At 39.1% G+C, this 22706-nt stretch overlaps 2 protein-coding genes across 4 annotated transcripts in view; both read right to left on the reverse strand.

The window, feature by feature from the left end:
• Nucleotides 1–11184, reverse strand: part of LRTM3 (leucine rich repeat transmembrane protein 3) — a 37712-nt gene extending 26528 nt beyond the window's left edge. The window contains exons 1-3 of one of the 2 annotated variants that reach the window (XM_086330532.1): nucleotides 10150–11184; nucleotides 9938–9977; nucleotides 9771–9804 (exon numbers count right to left, since the gene is read on the reverse strand). In XM_086330532.1, the coding sequence (XP_086186658.1) occupies nucleotides 9771–9804; nucleotides 9938–9977; nucleotides 10150–10419 (344 nt within the window). In that variant the 5' untranslated portion in view covers nucleotides 10420–11184. The remainder of the gene's footprint in view (nucleotides 1–9770; nucleotides 9805–9937; nucleotides 9978–10149) is intronic. The other variant, XM_086330533.1, reaches the window with a different exon arrangement.
• Nucleotides 11185–15438: 4254 nt separating this feature from the next.
• On the reverse strand, nucleotides 15439–22144 carry TEX30 (testis expressed 30). 2 transcript variants are annotated; one of them, XM_086330554.1, is made up of 7 exons: nucleotides 22022–22144; nucleotides 19456–19613; nucleotides 18787–18860; nucleotides 18077–18307; nucleotides 17261–17309; nucleotides 16556–16761; nucleotides 15439–15904 (listed from the first exon to the last, which is right to left on the reverse strand). In XM_086330554.1, the coding sequence occupies exons 2-7, from the start codon at nucleotides 19580–19582 to the stop codon at nucleotides 15731–15733; spliced, it is 861 nt and encodes a 286-aa protein (XP_086186680.1). In that variant the 5' UTR covers nucleotides 19583–19613; nucleotides 22022–22144; the 3' UTR covers nucleotides 15439–15730. The 2 variants fall into 2 exon arrangements, with proteins under 2 accessions (XP_086186680.1, XP_086186681.1); XM_086330555.1 differs by lacking the exon at nucleotides 19456–19613.
• Nucleotides 22145–22706: the final 562 nt, after the last annotated feature.

The following is a 22706-nucleotide window of genomic DNA, read 5'->3' on the forward strand; positions in this document are numbered from 1 at the left end:
TTTTGACAAGAATGAAAACATCCTTATGGAAATTTAAGAGGTACAACAGAACAGTGGCCAATGTCATAAACTATAGCTTTATATAAGTCCTAATTGTTTAACAGCTGTTTGTTTTTGATCAAGAGAGAAGCCTACATTTTAGGGTAATGCTTCTCAATATAATTTTGGTTAAAATAATTATCACGGAAGAGGGCGAGAGAACATGAAGATGGTTCAATGGCATCACCAATTCAATGGACATGAACTTGAGCAAACTCTGGGAGATGGTAAGGGACAGGGAGGCCTGGTGTGCTGCAGTCCATGGGGTCACAAAGAGTTGGACGCGAATTGGTGACTGAATAACAACAACTGATCACAGAGGGCTTCCCAGGTGGCTCAGAGGTAAAGAATCTGCCTGCAAATGCAAGAGACTCGGGTTGGCTCCATGGGTCAGGAAGAGCCCCTGGAGAAGGAAATGGCAATCCACTCCAGGATTCTTGCCTGGAGAATTCCATGAACAGAGGAGCCTGGTGGGCTACAGTCCATAGCATTGCAAAGAGTTGGACGTGACTTAGTGACTAAAGAGCAGCAGCAAATGGTCATGGAAGTGGACCTTCCAGCATCCTTTCTACCTCAAATGATTAGGCTTGGTCTAGCAATGCTAGAAAGAGGAGAGTGAAAAAGTTGGCTTAAAGCTCAACATTCAGAAAACAAAGATCATGGCATCCGGTCCCATCACTTCATGGCAAATAGATGGGGAAACAGTGGAAACAGTGTCAGACTTTATTTTTGGGGGCTCCAAAATCACTGCAGATGGTGACTGCAGCCCTGAAATTAAAAGACGCTTACTCCTTGGAAGGAAAGTTATGACCAACCTAGATAGCATATTCAAAAGCAGAGACATTACTTTACCAACAAAGGTTCGTCTAGTCAAGGCTATGGTTTTTCCTGTGGTCATGTATGGATGTGAGAGTTGGACTGTGAAGAAGGCTGAGCACCGAAGAATTGATGCTTTTGAACTGTGGTGTTGGAGAAGACTCTTTCGAGTCCCTTGGACTGCAAGGAGATCCAACCAGTCCATTCTGAAGGAGATCAGCCCTGGGATTTCTTTGGAAGCAATGATGCTAAAGCTGAAACTCCAGTACTTTGGCCACCTTATGCAAAGAGTTGACTCATTGGAAAAGACTCTGATGCTGGGAGGGATTGGGGGCAGGAGGAGAAGGGGACGACAGAGGATGAGATGGCTGATGGCATCACTGACTCGATGGACGTGAGTCTCAGTGAACTCTGGGAGTTGGGATGGACAGGGAGGCCTGGCATGCTGCGATTCATGGGGTCGCAAAGAGTCGGACACGACTGAGTGACTGAACTGAACTGAACTGAGCAGTGCTCAGACCAACAACATCAGCATCACTTTGATCAAAAATGCAAAATGATCATAAATGCAAAATGCAAAATGACCAGAAATGCAAAATCTCAGATCCCACCCTAGACTTTCTGAATCAGATGCCCTAGGTGTGGGGCCTGGAAATCTGAATTTTAACAAGCTCTCCAGGTGATTCTGATGCCCCTTAAGTTTTGTTTCACAGTTGTTATTGTTCAGTCGCTAAGTCGTGTCTGTTTCATGGTAAGTTTGTGTCATGGTAAGGTACCCTAAAATCATAAACTGAAACTCATATAAGCTAAGTCAGAAATTCTGGTGGCTGTCTTTCCAGGGAACACAGATTATCTTGTCCTTTACTGGAAGAATGACCCTAGTTTTAAATAACTCATCATCATGAATAAAGCCGTGAAAGTGAAGTCGCTCAGTCGTGTCTGACTCTTTGCGACTCCATGGACTGTAGCCTACCAGGTTACTCTGTCCATGGGATTTTCCAGGCAATAGTCCTAGAGTGGATTGCCATTTCCTTCTCCAGGGGATCTTCTCAACCAAGGGATCGAACCTGGGTCTCCCGCATTGTAAACAGACGCTTTACCGTCTGAGCCACCAGGGAAGTCCAGAGCCATGAAGCTAATAAATAAAATTATCAGTATATACCCCCATCACACAAATAGTTTTTCTACATGTTTACTTATACAGGAAAATCTCATTGATTTGGATTCTTCTAATTATTAATAGAATTTGGAGTATTTTAGACTGAACTATTGCTTACCTTTTTTCACAGAGAACACAAAATTATTAGGTGAATGTTTAAAATACATTAAATACTTTTCAAGTTCTCTCTACTGTCAGGAGAAGCTATTAATGTCTAATATACAGGCTGTATACACATTTTTGTTACCTAGTGTGGTAGTCAATTTTGTGTGTCAACTTGCCTGGGCTGAGGAATGCCCAGAGAGCTGGTAAAACACTATTTCTGAGCACCTGTGAGGATGCTTCAGGAAGAGATTCACATTTGAATCAGCAGCCTGAAGATACAGAAGATATGCCCTGGGCATATTGGCTGGCATCATCCAATCCACTGAGGGCTCAAATAGAACAAATAGATGGAAGAGCAAACTCCCCAACTCTTACTGATCTGGGATGTCCATCTTCTTCGCCCTCAGACATCAGAGCTCCTGATTCTTGGGTCTTTGGGCTCTGAGACCATCCAGCACTGCACAACTCCCTGCCACCCCAGGACTTCTGCCTTGGGCTGAATTATACCGTTTGCTTTTTTAGGTCTCCAGTTTTTATTTGGTAGATCAGGGGACTTCTCAGCCTCTATAACCATGCAAGCCAATTCCTATAAAACTCGTTTTATCTCTCTCTCTCTTTTTTGCATTTCTCTGCTGAACCCTGACTGATACACCTACCCATCATCTTTAGTATCAGGTCACCTTTGGTACCACCATCTGTCCTTACAACTAAAGCAAAATTATAGCTTGGAGTAATAATCATGGATGCGTACTCTTCAACATCCATTCTACCTCAAGGGTTTATGCTAAATCTGATATAGTAATCTCATTTCCAAGTAATTGAATAAGGAGTGGGTATGAACTAATCCCAGTATAAGACAAAGACATTTAACAACTTTGGGGAAAAGTTGCCTTGTTCCTAAGAAAGACACAGAAAGAATTGGCCTCTTAAATCCTCTGGAAACTGCTGGTCTGATTTGGAAACTCTTGGTGGCAATCTTTCTATTTACCTCAAGGTAAAACCAACACCAAGAAAGGCAGAGGGAGGGGCTCCCCTGGTGGGCCAGTGGTTAAGAATCCACCTTCCAGTGCAGAGGACATGGGTTCAATCCCTGGCTGGGGAACTAAGATCCCACATGCTGTGGGGCAAGTAAGCCCACGTACCACAACTAGAGAAACCTGTGCACCACAGTGAGGACTAAGACCCAACACACCCAAAAACAAATAAATATTTATAAATAAATACAAATAGAACAACCACATTACATGAATAAAGCCCCTTTACACCTGACAACCAAAAGAAATTAGACTGAAGTCAAGTAATCTTCAGGTTTGTACTCCACACAGCTACTAGTGATTCAGCTGAAACACAAAACTGTTACTCCTACGCTCAACCACCTTCAGTGGTTCCTCACTACCTACAGAATAAACTCCAAGCTTTTCACATGGCATACAGAGTTTGTATAGTCAAAGCTATGGTCTTTCCAGTAGTCATATACAGATGTAAGAGTTGGACTATAAAGAAGGCTGAGCACCAAAGAATTGAGGCTTACAAACTGTGGTGTTGGAGAAGACTCCTGAGAGTCCCTTGACAGCAAGGTGATGAAACCAGTCAATCCTAAAGGAAATCAACCCTGAATATTCATTGGAAGAACTGATGCTGAAGCTTCAATACTTTGGCCACCTGATCGAAGGGCTGAGTCATTGGAAAAGACCCTGATGCTGGTACAGATTGAGGGCAGAAGGAAAAGTGGAAGACAGAGGATGAGATGGTTGGATGGCATCACTGACTCAATGGACATGAGTTTGAGCAAACTCCAGGAGATGGTGAAGGACAGGGAACCCCGGTGTGCTATAGTCTATGGGGTTGCAGAGTTGGTCATGACTGAGCGCCTGAACAACAATGAGAGAAAGTCCTTTATGATCTGACTCCTGCCTGTTTTTTCGACTCCTGGCCCATCCTCACCATTCCAGCAACCCTGAAATAATCATAAGTTGTTGTACATACCCTGCAGTTTCTTATTTCCTTGCCTCTGTTCATGGCCTATAAGGCCTTCTTTATTCTCCCAACCAGTGTCTTTTTCTGACTAATTTCCACTTACCTTTTAAAGTTCAGCTCCAGTATAAGCTTCTCCATAAAGCCATTCTCAACACCCCCTAAGCTGGTGTAGGTGTCTCCTAAAATGTTCTCCTAGATTTCCGATTATTGTGTTACTATACTGCAAGAAATCATCCTTTTATGTATAGAAACGAATGAAAATGAAAACACAACAACCCAAAACCTATGGGACTCAGTAAAAGCAGTGCTAAGGGGAAGGTTCATAGCAATACAAGCTTACCTCAAGAAACAAGAAAAAAGTCAAATAAATAACCTAACTCTACACCTACAGCAACCAGAAAAGGAAGAAATGAAGAACCCCAGGGTTAATAGAAGGAAAGAAATCATAAAAATTAGGGCAGAAATAAATGCAAAAGAAAAGAGACCATAGCAAAAATCAACAAAGCTAAAAGCTTTGTTTAAAAAAAGCTATTTATCTTCTTTAAGAAGATAAATAAAATAGACAAACCATTAGCCAGACTCATCAAGAATCAAAGGGAGAAGAATCAAATCAAAATTAGAAATGAAAATGGAGAAATCACAACAGACAACACAGAAATATAAAGGATCATAAGAGACTACTATCAGCAACTATATGCCAATAAAATGGAAAACTTAGAAGAAATGGACAAATTCTTAGAAAAGTATAACTTTCCAAAACTGAACCAGGAAGAAATAAAAAATTTTAACAGACCCATCACAAGCACAGAAATTGAAACTGTAATCATAAATCTTCCAGCAAACAAAAGCCCAGGACCAGATGGCTTCACAGCTGAATTCTACCAGAAGTTTAGAGAAGAGCTAACATCTATCCTACTCAAACTCTTCCAGAAAATTGCAGAGGAAGGTAAACTGCCAAACTCATTCTATGAAGCCACCATCACCCTAATACCAAAACCAGACAAAGATGCCACAAAAAAAGAAAACTACAGGCCAATATCACTGATGACTGTAGATGCAAAAATCCTTAACAAAATCCTAGCAAACAGAATCCAACAACCTGTTAAAAGATCATACATCATGACCAAGTGGGCTTTATCCCAGGGATGCAAGGATTCTTCAATATCCACAAATCAATCAATGTAATACACCACATTAACAAACTGAAAGATAAAAACCATGTGATTATCTCAACAGATGCAAAGAAAGTCTTTGACAAAATTCAACATCCATTTATGATAAAAAACCCTCCAGAAAGCAGGCATAGAGGGAACACACTTCAACATAATAAAAGCTATATAATAAAAAAAATAATAAATATAATAATAAAATTATTATAAATAATAATTTATAAATTATATTTATAATAATAAAACCCACAGCTAACATTATCCTCAATGGTAAAAAATTGAAAGCATTTCCTCTAAAGTCAGGAACAAGACAAGGGTGCCCACTCTCACCACTATTATTCAACATAGTTTTGGAAGTTTTAGCCACAGCAACCAGAGAAGAAAAATAAAAGGAATCCAGGTTGGAAAAGAATAAGTAAAACTCTCACTGTTTGCAAATGACATGATCCTCTACATAGAAAACCCTAAAGACTCCACCAGAAAATTACTAGAGCTAATCAATGAACATAGTAAAGTTGCAGGATATAAAATTAACACACAGAAATCCCTTGCATTCCTATACACTAACAATGAGAAAACAGAAAGAGAAATTAAGGAAACAATTCCATTCACCATCGCAACTAAAAGAATAAAATACTTAGGAATAAATCTACCTAAAGAAACAAAAGATGTATATATAGAAAACTAAAAAACATTAATGAAAGAAATCAAAGATGACACAAATAGATGGAGAAATATACCACGTTCATAGATTGGAAGAATCAATATAGTGAAAATGAGTATACTTTCCAAAGCAATCTATAGATTCAATGCAATCCCTATCAAGCTACCAATGGTATTTTTCACAGAGCTAGAACAACTAATTTCACAATTTGTATGGAAATACAAAAAACCTCGAATAGCCAAAGCAATCTTGAGAAAGAAGAATGGGAATGGAAGAATCAACCTGCCTAAACTTCAGGCTCTACTACAAAGCTACAGTCATCAAGACAGTACGGTACCAGCACAAAGACAGAAATATAGATCAAAGGAACAAAATAGAAAGCCCAGAGATAAATCCACACACCTATGGATACCTTATCTTTGACAAAGGAGGCAATAATGTACAACGGAGAAAAGACAATCTCTTTAACAAGTGGTGCTGGGAAAACTGGCCAATCACTTGTAAAAGAATGAAACTAGAATACTTTCTAACACCATATACAAAAATAAACTCAAGATGGATCAAAGGTCTAAGTGTAAGACTTAGAAACTCCTAGAGGAAAACATAGGCAAAACACCCTCTGACATAAATAATAGCAGGATCCTCTATGACCCACCTCCCAGAGTAATGGAAATAAAGCAAAAATAAAAAAATGGGACCTAATTAAACTTAAAAACTTCGGCACAAAGAAGGAAACTATAAGCAAGGTGAAAAGACAGCCTTCAGAATGGGAGAAAATAATAGCAAACAAAGAAACTGACAAGAATTAATCTCAAAAATATACGAGCAGCTCCTGCAGCTCAATTCCAGAAAAGTAAATTACCCAGTCAAAAAATGGGCCAAAGAACTAAATAGACATTTCTCCAAAGAAGACATACAGATGGCTAACAAACACATGAAAAGATGCTCAACATCATTCATTATCAGAGAAATGTAAATCAAGACCACAATGAGGTACCATCTCACACCAGTCAGAATGGCTGCTATCCAAAAGTCTACAAACAATAAATGCTGGAGAGGGTGTGGAAAAAAGGGAACCCTTTTATACTGTTGGTGGGAATGCAAACTAGTACGGCCACTATGGAGAACAGTGTGGAGATTCCTTTAAAAACTAGAAATAGAACTGCCATATGACCCAGCAATCCCGCTGCTGGGCCTACACACCAAGGAAATCAGAACTGAAAGAGACACATGTACCCCAAAGTTCATTACAGCACTGTTTATAATAGCCAGGACATGGAAGCAACTTAGATGTCCATCAGCAGATGAATGGATAAGAAAGCTATAGTACATATGCACAATGGAATATTACTCAGCCATGAAAAAGAATACATTTGAATCAGTTCTAATGAGGTGGATGAAACTGGAGCCTACTATTCAGAGTGAAGTAAGTCAGAAAGAAAAACACCAATACAGTATACTAATGTATATATATGGAATTTAGAAAGATGGTAATGATGACCCTATATGCGAGACAGCAAAAAAGACACAGATGTATAGAGCAGTCTTTTGGACTCTATGGGAGAAGGCGAGGGTGGGATGACTTGAGAGAATAGTATTGAAACATGTATATTATCATATGTGAAACAGATCGCCAGTCCAGGTTCAATGCATGAGACAGGGTGCTCAGGGCTGGTGCACTGGGATGACCCTGAGGGATGGGATGGGGAGGGGGATGGGAGAGGGGTTCAGGATGGGGAACAGATGTATACTCATGGCTGATTCATGTCAGTGTATGGCAGAAACCACTACAATATTGTAAAGTAATTAGTCTCCAATTAAAACAAAAACAAAACAAACAAAATCATCCTTTATGAATATGTCTCCTCCCCAAGAATATAAGCTTCTTGAGAAGAGATACTATCTTATTATTTGTGCATGCATGCTCAGTCACTCAGTCATGACCAACTCTCTGTGACCCCACAGACAAATGAGGAAAATAAAGCTTAAAGGTTAAGTGGATTGTTTACCTACCATGACCTCTCTCTTCAATACAAATGAAGAAGTAATAATCACCAGGTCTGATAATTCAGTTGAAAAATATTTATTTAGCACCTATCATAGCCTGCCAGGCTCCTCTGTCCATGGGGTTTTCCCAGAAAGAATACTGGAGTGGGTGGTCACTACCTCCTCCAGGGCTTATTATTTGAATACCAGTGTAAAATACAAGGTCCATTGTATAGGGATATCTAATGATTACTGAATGGATTTTGATGAAAACAATTAAGATGTTGATAGCACCAAGAGTAGCAATGTCAGTATTTAATCTCTAGCACTCATGTATCCTCAGGATGTGGGATGAATTCTGATTGTATAAACTCCTTTCATGGCACTCTTGAAGAACCTAGCTCAGGGTCTGCTGGGTTCACAGTAGGTGCTAAATGAATATTTTTTCAGTTGAATTATCATAACTTGTCATTATTACTTCTTTGTACTGGAGAGAGAGGTTGGGGTAGAGAAAGAAGCAAGCCACTTAACCTCTAAGCTTTATTTTCCTCATCTGTAAAAACAGGAATGATGCTCTGCAGCGACCTAAATGGGAAGGAAATCCAAAGGAGAGGGGACATATGTATGTGTATGATACACTGATTCACTCTGCTGTACAGCGAAACTGACACAACATTATAAAGCAACTATGTGCGTGCTTGGTCACTTCAGTCATGTCTAACTCTTTGCAACCCTGGACTGTAACCCACCAGGTTCCTCTGTCCATGGAATTCTCCAGGTAAGAATACTGGAGTGGGTAGCCATTTCCTTCTCCAGATTCCCAACCCAGGGATCAAACCTGGGTCTCCTGCATTACAGGTGGATGCATTACCATCTGAGCCACCAGGGAAGCCCTAATATATACATTATATACAAACATGTATTTGTACATACTCTGAAACAAATTTTAAAAAAACAGTAATGATACTACCTACCTGGAAGGATAATTTCAACAATATATAAAAAACCATTAATACAGTTTGGAATAGAGCAACCATTTAAAAATCAAAGTTAAAAAACAGAACTACCATATGACCCACCAATCCCACTCCTGGGCATATACCCAGAGAATACCATAATTCAAAAAGATACATGAACCCCAGTGTTCACTGCAGCACTGTGTACAATAGCCATAAAATGGAAGCAATCTAAATGTCCATCAACACAGGAATGGATAAAGAAGATGTGGTACATGTATACAATGGAATATTAATCATTAAAAGGAATGAAATTGTGACATTTGCAGAGATGTAGATGGACCTAGAGACTGCCATACAGAGTGAAGTGAGTTAAAAAGAAAAAAACAAATACTGAATATATCACTTATATGTGGAATCTAGAAAAATGATACAGATGAACTTACTCACAAAATGGAGGCACAGATGTAGAGAACAAATGTATGGATACCAAGGGGGAAAGATGGGGTGGGATGAACTGGGAGATTGGGACTGACCTATATACACTGCTATGTATAAAATAGATAACTAAAGAGAACCTCGTGTAGAGCACAGGGAACGCTACTCAGTGCTCAGTGGTGACCTAAAGGGGAAAGAAATCCAAAAAGAGGGGATGTGTGTGTGTATATATATATAACTCATTCACTTTGCTGTACAGTAGAAACTAACATAACTTTATAAAGCAACTATACTCCAATAAAAATCAATTTAAAAAATAAAAATCAAAGTTAGACTGAATTATGATGTTGGACTGCTGTTGTATTCTATACAAATGGGAAAACTTTTTTCTGTAATTCAGATGTAATTTTGAATAGAACAAAACCAATCCATTTCATCTAATTTCAAAATGTATCATTTACCTTGCTTCTGAGGATGAAATAGCTGACCAATGATCTAGGGAGAAATAGGAATAAAAAAAAGTCAGAGTATCAGTGGGAGAAGTTCAGACTGAACAAGTTTTATATTAAAATATGAAATTGTATTGAACTGAACTTGAACTGAGCTGATAAAATTGTAGGATACTTACCAAATTTCATGCTTGTCAGGCAACTTCCATTGTCTTCTTTCTGTCAAGGGAGACAATAAAATGTTCAATTCGGTTCAGTCGCTCAGTCGTGTCCAACTCTTTGCGACCCCAGTTAGAGTAGTCCAAATATCAAAGTTACACAATTTTATAAGTTATTCTTCTGAGTTATTTTGAAAAATCTTGGAAAAGGAAATCAAGCATTTTTTTCTTACCTTGTGGACATCTGACTTATCCTTTTCTGAAGGAAGTGCAGGCTTCTTCTGAAAGGACATACAAATCTTTAAGAGTATGATCTCAAAAATAATTCCCAGGAAAATTATAAAGAAGATTGCCATCCAATTATTTTGAGAAGTCCAGGACTCTAGAAGTTCCCATAATGTCAAAAATGTATCATTTCCCAATCCACCTTGCACCACTTTTTTAAAGAAATAAAATCGCTTTGACATTGTTATGTAATATATGAAATAGATGGATCTCTTCATTCCAAGGCCCTTGATTCTGGATGCCCCAAAACACAACAAGGTGGTATGCCCATCTCATAACCATGTGCAATGTTCTGCCGGGAAAAAATGCCCAGTGCTGCCCAGTGCCTTGTTAAGTATAGTAGTGACTGCTCTGGGTCTAAGTGAGGTACGTGTCATAGTGGGTATTTAACTGAGCTCATATCAACTTACTTGAGCAATAATGAAAGTTCACTGGTGAGACATGTATGATGCTATCTGTAGTTGTTTTTAATAAAAAAATAATCCTCCATTAATTTCACACCCCCCCCCCATAATTCTATAAATAATTCCTTAGCACAGTTGGGTTATAACTATACTGTAATTTTTAAAAATGTAGAACAAATTTGAATTGGACCAAACCATTTTCTTTTACAACCAGGAAGTGTATTTTATACTTGTTATCAAGAAAACATGAATGTAGGGTGGCAAGATTTAGCATTAACACACACACACACACACAAACTAGATGCTGCAGTTTAATTTGAACTTCAGATAAATACCAAATAATTTTTTGGTATGTTTCATTGTCACTCTGCAGGACAGATAACAGCTTGTCTCTTGGGGGCCAGCCTGATGTTTTCTTAAAATAGAACACCTCATTTTATATTTCTTTTTGTTAGAGGTGACTGTCAGCAATGTTCCTCTTCAATAATCTACTGCAATGTTGAAAACCAAAGTTAGATTTGGTGGGTTCTGGAATGGTCTCCTGGTGAATTTCCTCTTTACTCTATTTCTGGTGATACCAAGGAACAGCTACCTGTGATGCTTGCTGATGTCAGAATTAGGGTGGGGCAGAACCAAAGTCTTAAGAGTTGTAAGTATACAAAACAATCTGGACTGTTAGTGAAAATATTAACACTACCTTGGATTTAGAGCACTTTCCTTTGGAAGATGTACTGAATTAATACTTCCGTTGTCTTCATTTGTTCAAGGTGGGCTGAAGAAAGTAGAGTTCTTTACACCAGAGTTAATTGTTCAGGCCTTCTCTGTTGCATAACTTTGAGAGCAAGAAAGATTTCTTGAGTTCTTACTACCTGGAGTATTAGAGAGGAGATCAATGACACATCCTAGAAGCTTAGGATCTTAATTTAGGTTTAACTGTGATCTTGGGGTTTGTCTTTGCAAAGTATGTCTCACTGGGATGCATGGTATAGGAATTCCTTAGTTCTAGAACAAACAATTCCTCTAGGCATTTCTAGGGTAAAATACACCGTCCTCTCTGACTCCCCTTCCATATATACAAACGGTGATTTTATTCTGCTGGGTTTTTCCATATTTAATGCAGCTAATGAAATACTCATTCTTTTGACCAATGGCAAGAGAAATTAAATTCATTTAATGTTTACTACCTTAAAGGGGATTCAACATTTTAACATGAAGAAACTCTCTAGTTCGTTCCTAAGATCTTTTAAGTGATGACACTGAACCCATTAATTAGTATACCGCTAATATCTACCACTCCTATTAATGCTTAAGTTTGCATAGAGGTAAAGAAGAGTCTCTGCTTTCAGGGCTTTGTTGTTCAGTTCAGTTCAGTTCAGTTGCTCAGTCGTGTCTGACTCTTTGTGTCCATCATGAACTCCCGGAGTCCACCCAAACCATGTCCATTGAGTCGGTGATGCCATCCAACCATCTCATCCTCTGTCATCCCCTTCTCCTCCTGCCTTCAACCTTTCCCAGCATCAGGGTCTTTTCCAGTGAGTCAGTTCTTCGCATCAGGTGGCCGAAGTATTGGAGTTTCAGTTTCAGCATCAGTCCTTCCAATGAATATTCAGGACTGATTTCCTTTAGGATTGACTGGTTGGATCTCCTGGGAGTCCAAGGGACTCTCAAGAGTCTTCTCCAACAACACAGTTCAAAAGCATCAATTCTTCAGCACTCAGCTTTCCTTATAGTCCAATTCTCACATCCATACATGACTATTGGAAAAACCATAGCTTTGACTAGACAGACTTTGTTGGCAAAGTAATGTCTCTGCTTTTTAATATGCTCTCTAGGTTGATCACAGCTTTTCTTCCAAGGAGCAAGCATTTTTTAATTTCATGGCTGCAGTCACCATCTGCAGTGATTTTGGAGCCCCCAAAATAAAGTCTGCCACTGTTTCCATTGTTTCCCCATCTATTTGCCATGAAGTGATTGGACCAGATGCCATGATCTTAATTTTCTGAATGTTGAGTTTTAAGCCAACTTTTTTCCTCTCCTCTTTCACTTTCAGCAAGAGGCTCTTTAGTTCTTCTTCGCTTTCTGCTGTAAGGGTGGTGTCATCTGTATATCAGAGGTTATTAATATTTCTCCCAGCAATCTTGATTCCAGCTTGTGCTTCATCCAGCCCAGCATTTTGCATGATGTACTCTGCATATAAGCTAACTAAACAGGGTGACAATATACAGCCTTGACATACTCCTTTCCCTGTTTGGAACCAGTCTGTTGTTCCATTTCCGGTTTTAACTGTTGCTTCTTGCCCTGTATACAGACTTTTCAGGAGGCCGATCAGGTGATCTGGTATTCCCGTCTCTTTAAGATTTTTCCACAGTTTGTTGTGATCCACACAAAGGCTTTGGTGTAGTCAATAAAGCAGATGTTTTTCTGGAACTCTCTTGCTTTTTCAATTATCCAATAGATGTTGGCAATTTGATCTCTGGTTCCTCTGCCTTTTCTAAATCCAGTTTGAGCATCTGGAAGTTCATGGTTCATGTACTGTTGAAGCCTTGCTTGGAGAATTTTGAGCATTACTTCTTGAGAGAAGATATGTGGCTTTCAAGGAGATACTTGGTTGGGGTAATTCAAGAAAAGCTGTGAAGTGGTAAAGAGAACTTAAGGGCCTTAAAGGATGAGAATGATTGGTAGCAGACAAAGACTAACAAAAGTTTCAGGAAGAAAAGGCAGACAGACTTTGTTCCAAAACTTTGTGCAGTGAATTTAGCTGGAGTACTACGTATAGGTTGTGAGTATGGGGGGAAGAAAATAAGGTTAAAATGTTGGTACAGCCTATTGTGGAGGACCTTGAACTAAGGTCTTTAACCTTAACAATCACCTTTGGAGATCCACCAACAGTTTCTGAGTTAAAGGTGACAAATGGTTTACTAGTACAAGGAGACAATAGTAAAATGAATTAGGCTGCTGTAACTATACAGATGTGAATTGATGAGGGCCTGGCTTGTAAACCAGGCAGTGTAAACAAAATGGGGGTAGAATCAGACTTTGATACTGAAAACATAGGATTTGGTAACTAAAAGGAAAGCAAATGGATTCAGGGGTGGTGTAGAAAAGCTGACGTGAAGGAGAAAGGACTTAAAGATAAATCTCAAAGCTGGTTTGTCAAGGACAAGGTTCTCAACTTAGGAATTACTGACATTTTGGACCAGGAACTTCTTTGTAGTGGTTGGTTGTCCTGTGTATGGCAGGATGCTAGTAGATAGAATCCCTTTCTTGTGAGGTGCCAGGAGCACTCCACCCCAGTCATGACAACCAAAAATGCAGTTATGTGATCCCCACCCATGGCTTGGTACACAGTTCTCCAATGACAAGCTATTTCATCAATCAGTAGTTTCTTATGGGTAACTCAGGGAAAGCTGAGTTGTGCTGTCATGTCTGACTCATTGCGACCCTATGGACCATAATCCACCAGGCTCCTCTGTCCATGGGATTCTCCAGGCAAGAATACTGGAGTGGGTTGACATTTCCTTCTCCAGGGGATCTTCCCAACCCAGGGATCGAACATGCATCTCCTGCACTGGCAGGTGAATTCTTCACTGCTGAACCACCTGGGAAGCCCAACTCAGGTCAGGGAAAAACCAACTTTAAATGAACTTCTACGTTATCCTTATATTTGCAGTAGTATCTTTGAATGGTCATCCATATTATGCCTATAGTTTAGTGTGAAACTTGAATATTATGACTACAAAGCCTGGTTAGTAACCTTTCAAATCTATTTCTTCATTGTACTTTTATACTGTAGTCTGCATTCTAGTAAGTTTTCCTTTGTATTTTCCCTGGTTTATATTATTTGCCAATTGATTTACATGTAATAGATCATTATTATATTTGTTAGCTCTGGTTAAGTATTTTTTATGTTAATATTTTGATCAGTCTTGTTTTAAAAGTTAAGTATTAATTATACACTATTTTTAAAAATTAAGGCATCATTCAAGAAATTCAGTCAAAAAATAACTATTATACACTGAGTGACATGGAAATTTTGATTTTGTAATAGTACATTTGATTCTAATATTCACATTATATCTAGTATACACATTAGTTATCTAGATTTTTGTTCTTTATGCACTATTTAGAAAAATTAAAATCCATTGACTTCATCAGGGCAGGAGAAACAAGGGACCTGAAAACTCTGAAAGCTTCCTAGGCTGCCCTGGCTGTCGGAACAGCCTAACCTGAGGTCAGTAGGGTACTCAGGGAGTTAATTTCCTACTGTAGAGAACCACTGCTCACTACAAACTTATACTATATATCATCAGCCTCATCACATTTTTTGCATTCTTTACAGGAAATATAGAAACTAAGTTTTTCATATCTAACTCAATACCCTGAAGTCTAGTCCAAGTGATACCTGCACTTCTCAAAGCAAAATTAAGAGCCCTAACTCTGTCTAGATACAACACAGATATTAGTTCCACTATTTACTCATTTCATTCTCTCCTTAATCAGAGAGCTTTAGACATCAAGTTCCCCTACTATATTAAACTCCACGTTTAATCACTGTTGTAAACCTAATGAAGCTTTGCCTGTAACAGACCTTCAGTAAGCATTTATTCAATAAAAGTTGTTACTTTATTCTAAAAACAATGTTCAGAGTCCCCATATATGAAAATGTATCTTCATCTATCCCTTGAGATTTAATAAAACATTAGGTGACTTAGATGTACACATTCTATAAAACTGACTAAATTTACTAAAGCATTGTTCTTCCTTCATAAAGATGACACTGCTCTGCACAATTAAGAGCACTGTTTGAGTTGCACAGCAATGAGACAAAAGTTCTGTTGTAACAAAATTCAACGTTTAATTTTTCAAAACTTATTAAAGAAAATAAATTATATTTGGACCACCTTCAATATTTGTACATCATCTTTATACAACTATGACAGTACTCTCAAGAGACATTTTATAAAGAACATTAATTTCACTATTAAAATGTGTTTTAAAAACGGGGTAACATGAAAGGACATTAAATTAGTCTGAAATATATCTCATAATGCTGAGAAGTATGCTCTTCTTTAACAAATTAACTGTACTTGTATTCAAAATAACATAGCCTTTAACTTATAGACAATTATTTCTTGTCCGTTTCAGTGATTTCCTGGATCCAAAACAAAATCTGTGTATTTATTTCTTTGAAAACATCATTTGTTGATCGTCCTTTCACTGCCATGGAATGATTTGCCTTCTCAATCCAGTGTATTTTATGAGGAGCTTGCATTTTCTGTGCCACTTTCTCCAACAAGTTCTAAAAGGAAAAAAGAAGATGATACTAGACTAATACCCTATTGGTGTTTCATAAAGATTTACTCTCTCCTACCCCACCTATACTTGGCATCCATTCACTAAATATTAAAACCTACTCTAAAGATAACTTCTGAGGCAATGGATTGTGCAAGAAGTGACAATACAGACTTCTTACATATAGCAACACCACAGAACAGATCAAGCATTCATTCTTGACAAGTCAAAAAATTCTTCTAAAAAATATTTTTCCCAAGAAAATTATATATTCTGGGAAAGACACTAAAATTTAGTAATATGTACAAGTTACTTTTCTTCAAGGGTCAATTTTATAACAAATTTGAAGAATGTGATTAAATGCTGAAATGATAAAACAAATATACAGTCTAGTAATCCCAAATTCACAAGATTCAGATATTAATCCTTCATTTGCTAAGTAAGAGTTAATTCATTTATCACCTAATTACAAGGGGTTGAATATTGTCAGTATGCTCATAGTTTTTAGATTCCCCTCAGTAACAGGGTACCAAAGACATAAAAGGAGCATAGTAAAATCAGCATCTTTTTAAAGAGACTGAATGTTGCAGGTAGCATCTTGTTCCCAAGATGTTTCTTTCATTCTCTTTCATTCACACAAACAGCAAGTCATAATCACCTTTTCACACATTTCATCTGCTGAGCCTGACACAAACAGTACAGGATCTTTTATACGAAAGAGATCTTCATCTCTAAGTTTATGCTGCTGTTTTGGATGGTGCAGTGGATAGGAAATACAAATGAGACCTCGAACAAAATCATCAGCATCATCAGGCTCAATATGACACAGTACAGAAGCAGCTGCTCTTGAGCCCATTGAACGACCTAAAATCAATTAAAATCAAGTTCAGTTTGAAATACAGACATTCACATAAAGTAGTAGTGATGATAATGGCAGATTTAATTTACTATGCATCCATCATATTACTTATCTATACTTAACAGAAGGTGGCAATTAACAAGCCTCAATACCCACAGACTTGTGAAGAGCTAAAAACTGATCCTAAATCAAATCTAAAAAAAAAGAATAATTATTTACTGAAAGAATACTTGAAGAGGTAAAGACAAACCTTGTGAAGGGATCAGTTCAGAGGATGATTCAAGAATATAATAAAAGGAGACGTCTTTGGGTTGTAATACATATGTATATGGCTTAAATTCGATTTAAATATTAAAGTACCTTGATGTTATTATACCTGGACGTGACTTACCAAAACAAAACAAAAAATCCTTAACTCTATTCCTGTCATTAATTCTTTATTACCTATTCCTGTATTAATGTGAGTAGATTTTAAAACAAGTATTCACAAGTACTGCAACTTACCTCCAAGGAAAACACCTGCAAGTTTGTATTCTGAGGTCTTTAGGTAATTCTAGAAAAATCAACCAAAAAACCATCAATTCTTCTCCTATATTCCACTGGAAAAACCAACACATATTTCTCATCATTACTAGAGTGTATAAAACTTTTACAAAGACAACCACAAAATTTTAAGGGATTTTACTTGGAAGAGGTAACCAGTTCTTTGCTCTTCTGGTCATGCCTTCACTATCAAGTCATATATTGGGTAATACACGCAAATATGTGAAAAAAAACACTGTCTAAAATATTCAAGTACTAAAACATTTTTAAAGAAAAAAATTTGGAGGGGAAAAAAAGAGCCAGTTAAAAGCTTCCAACTAAGGCAAAATCTGATAATGCTACAACTAACATCTGATTTAAAGCTCTGAAAAACTTAGCACGCTTGAAGTAATTTGGATTAAAAGAAATTTCGGTTTTCATCCAGGGATTTTAGTTTCCAACATGGAAATCATGCTATTTGTACACTCACAGCATATGAGGCTAACTGTCTAGAACTGTATATGCTTAAGTTATATAATTCCAAGAAGGAAATTACATCATAAGTAGATGCCTTGGCAGTATCATGGAGAAACATCTATGATGTGAGCACTCATCCCTATAGAAACTGATGGCAAAAAAGAGCAATCTGACCACTACCCAGCCTTCACACACTGTTGAGTTTCTAAGAATATTCATTAGGGTTTTTAAAATTAAACCAAATGACTAATAAAATTTGTCAATTTACTGTGCATTTAAAAAATAGAATTATTGTAAGTAAATATAAAGAAATTTTCTTACCAAAACTGATTTATATGCCTTAATTCTATGTACAATATTAAGGCCTTTACAGGTAAATCTCAGGCAAAAAAACCCATGAGAGGCAAGATGGGATGCCAGTGATGTCAAATGAGGGAGATTCATATCTCCTGATGCTCCATGTGTAAGAATGACTCCATATGTTAAGCTCTTGTTAGGTACCAAACAAACAGCATCTAGCAATTTATTTCCAAAAGGTACTTTTAACTTTACCTGGAATTCAAGAGAATAAAGGGATCAAAAATTAACTTCCCTGACTATTTAGACAAATGAATAACTATATAGGTTTGTTCTGTAATACAAATGACTCAAATCACAGCCTCAAAATAAAAAGCAATATTAATAATAATTTATATTTAAGTACTTATTGTGTCAGGTACTATCATAACTGCTCTTTATGTATTAACTCATTTAAACTTTCTAAGAATTCTGTGGTAAGTACTGTTACAATTTCCATTTTAGAGATGAGAAAACTGAGGCACAGTACGTTATATCATGTGCCCAAGGTTATATATCCACTAGCCAAGATGCAAATTCAGGCAGTCTGCTCCAAAGTTCTCACTCCTAACCACTAATGCTATACTGTCTCTCACAGTACAAGCTGAAAATAAGAAAATTATTCTGGAGCCATATGACTACAAAAAAAAAAAAAGGAACCCTGAAGATGCAGAATATATGAAAATATGTATTACCTCTGTATGACTCATTTTCACTGTTGAATAACAATCTTTAAGTGCCTTACATCTGAGAAGCAAAGGACATCTCCCTGAAAAGAAGATTCTATTGTGAAAGGTAGGTTGGTAGACATGGATATGATACAAGAACTATGAATGAATACATTTAGTAGCTAAAATAAAGACATTTATATATAACTACTTTAGGAACTGATATCTTTACATCTACATTATTTTCATTCCAATGGTCATTCAGAATTGGTTATAGGGCCGGCCAGGTGTGGGGCTGGCAGATGTTATCTAAGTCAATGTGATACCATAATACGCATTCTGTAAGAAAACTCATATCAAAGTAGGATGCTATATCTTGGTACATATAAATATGTATTTTTCCTAAGCATCTTTGTTCTCAACCAACTATCTTCAACCTAATTTCACAGCATCTTTCTATTAACCCATTTCCTTCGTCTTTACTGGTCCCAACTCTTCCTTCTACCCTGCAGTGGAAGCAGACATCCACATCCTTTGTCCTGAGACTGCAGAAACCTCCCACTAGACAGAATGTAAATCTCCACACTATTGCCTTTGGGCTTGACTATGTGACTTGCTTTAACCAAAAGATGTTTCAGTGTGCCACTTCTGAGCTGAAGCATGGCAAATTTTCCAGAAGGGCTCTTAAACTCTCACCTTCAGCCCCAAGAAAAGTACGCTCCACGTATTTTTGCTTTTTCAGCCCGGGTTCCACAATGAAGATACATGGAGCAGATCTGAACTCAAAACTGAAGTCTGGAGTCCAGCCTAGTCCAATCAACATCTAAACCACTGAAGAACCATGAAATGTCTACCTGAAGAATCAAGGGCATGAAATGCTGTGAGCCACTAAGATTTCAGGGTTGTTACACAGTATTCTTTCCCGTAGTGTAAGAGATCTTTTATTGTTCAGGATATGCTTAACATCAGGATCATTAATTTTTTTCCTATTAACATTTACTAATTTATTCACTGAATAACATGTTCAAAATGTACAAAAGTATACAGTGAAAAGTCTCTCCCTAATTCCACTTTTGCTTTACCATCCAGATCTCCTCTTCAAAGGCAATCAGTATTCTGCTTATCTTTCAGGTATTTTATATACATATATACATACATACATCTTTTTATAAAACTAGTGATATATTTTTTCTGAACCCCCTCCCCAACATATATCTTTGTGATTACTTTTTTATACAATGAGCTTATTTCATTGTTTTTTTATGACTACAAAATATTCCAAAGGAGGGTTGTACAAAATTTATTTTACCAACCATCTATTAATGAAAATTGAGACTGTTTCCAATCTTTTGCTAAAGCAATATTGCAATGAGTGGCAATATTGCAATGGTTTACCAATCTATTAATGAAAATTGAGACTGTTTCCAATCTTTTGCTAAAGCAATATTGCAATGAGTGGCAATACATGTGTGTAGACATATCTATAAATTCCTGTGTCAAAGGGTGTATTCATTTGCATTTAAGAAATACATTTCATTTTTGAATAGGCAATATATGCACATGGTACACTATTTTAAAAGAATAAAAATGTCTGAATAGTGAAGTCTCTTCACATTTTTCCCCCAGCCACAAAGTTTCTTTCCCTTCCAAGAAGCCATCACTGTGACTAATTTATTGTACAGATCCTTCCCTTTACATGTTATGTGTGTGTAGAATTCTCATACAGAGCCTGAAAGGTATTAGACCGGCTGCAAAAAGTTCTGGGATTTAAACTGGAGGAGGAGGATGAAGGGCTTCAGCCTTCACTGTCTGTTTTCATAAATGTAGACTCATAATTGTGCCTGGGGTCCCCAGCTTCAAAGATCCCATTTTATGTTCTCAAGAGAAGAGCCTCCAGTCTCCTGGTGGGAGAGAAGCAGTATCCTACCAGTATGAAACGGGGAAGGAGAGCTTGCTATCTAATTACTTCTCAGACAGACCTCACCTAAGTGGTCTTTATTTGAGCCATGCACATCCATCCCCAGCACCATTCCTTTCATTGCCAGCTCCCAAAGTGTCCCGTGCTGCCAGTTTCTGCACATTTTGAAGATTTTGTTTCTTATATATATATATATAATTGTACGACACTTGCTTTCTGGAGCCCAGTATTTTACTGCTATTGTTTCTTTCCCATTTTCTTCATCTCTGTGGGTTTGTGTCTTTTTGAAAATCCCTTTACTGTACTTTCAGTGAGATTTCAGGGAGTAAAATTAGATACACGTCCTCAACCCACTCTCTTAACCTAGAATGCTCTATTCCTCAACAAGTGGGGTGCTCGTGGTTCTTTTTTTCTGGCAAACGCCACTCTTGCGTGATGGACAGTCCGTCCTTGCCAACAGTGCACACACCTGCTGTTTTTTTTTTTTTTTTTTCTGGCAAACGCCACACTCTTGCGTGATGGACAGCCTGTCCTTGCCAACAGTGCAACACGTGTTGGACTTATAAGGGCAATAGTGAGCCGGCTCTAGCTAATAAATCTCGGGTTTAGCGGGTCAGAAGGGGCGGCGGGGTTGGAGCCTGGCTCCGCCTCGGTGTCTTCAAAGGCAGCAAACGCCACCAACTTCGGAGAGAGGCTGCGACGGTTCACCGTCTGGACCCGCGTGCCCACGCTTGTGGGCGTTTTCAAGAGTGATTTGTGTGACTACTGTCGTCAGGATGCGACAGAGACCACATCCGAAGCCGGATGATCGGATGCCACCACCCCTTAACTTTCAGTTGGAAAAAAAAAATTCTTGCGTCATCCGCCTCGTCCGGGCGGAACGTTGGAAATCGCGAGGAAAACGCAACGGCAACTGTCAGACTTCAAGTCCTTGAGGGGAGTCGCGGGTCCGGGCCGCCTCGACAACAAGCGGAACAAGGCAGAAACTCGAGGTCAGGCTTCCCGGGGTTGGGGACCCAAAGGCGCCCGAGGACCGTCCGATTCCGCCCGTCGGGGCTGCACGGTGGCCGGCGCGCGGGAGATTCTCCTCGCTCGGAGGCCGGCTCGCCCCGCTCTCACCGTCCCTTCTAGGAGCCTCCCGACCGGCCGGCCGAAGCCCCAGCTGCCGCGGCCCGCGGGACCTAACCGACGCCTCACGCCTCACGGAGCCGCCCAACAGCCCCTGAGGGACGACGGCCACGAGGCCGAAACGCCGCTGGAGGGACCGCGGAAAGCCCTCGGAAGCCGTTCCCAAGTAGCAGCCCCGACCACTGCCGCCGCCGCCGCCACAGCCGCCGCACTTACCAGGGACGGGAAAGTGACCGGCAGCACCTAACCGTCCTCACTCCCTTCAGGGAGCGAACTACCACACTCGAAGGGACCGCCTCGCCGCGCCCGCCAGCGCGTCCCGCTACAGCGCAGGCGCGCGCAGGCCCCGCCCCCCAGGCGCGCGAGCTGGCGCGCGGAGCACGCTGGGAGCGGGAGTTTTCCCGCCCCTGCCGCCGGTGCTGTGGCGGTGTCTGCTGCCCAGCCCGAGGGGGCGCTGTCGGGCCGCCTCCCCTCGCTGCCTCACCCCCGACTTCCTCTTTCAGGATCCTTCGGAGTCCCAGCCATTCCCTTCCAGCAGGTGCACCGGCCATAAGGCTAAGACACCGCTTGCTGCCTCAGAAAAAGAAGATTCCATCCATATTGTATCATATCTAATAGTACTTTGTTCCTTATAACTCGTTTCTTTTCATTGCTGAGTAGTATTCAGTTTTACGGATAAACCACATTTTGTTTATCCATTCACTGGTGGATGGCTATTTGGATGGTTTCCACTGTTTGACTTCTTATAAATAACAGTGCTGCAACATTCAGAGAGAGAAGGCAGTGTGATGACAAACAGATTTGAAGATGCTGAGCTGCTGGCTGGGAAAATGAAGGGGCCACAAGACAAGAACCACAAGAAACACACCCCTAGGAGCCAGAAAAGGCATTCTGCCCTCAG

This window comes from Bos grunniens, chromosome 12 (genome assembly GCF_055505025.1).
Source record: "Bos grunniens cultivar Pamir isolate PY7600 chromosome 12, Bosgru_T2T1.0, whole genome shotgun sequence".
Classification (NCBI taxonomy): Eukaryota; Metazoa; Chordata; class Mammalia; order Artiodactyla; family Bovidae; genus Bos; species Bos grunniens.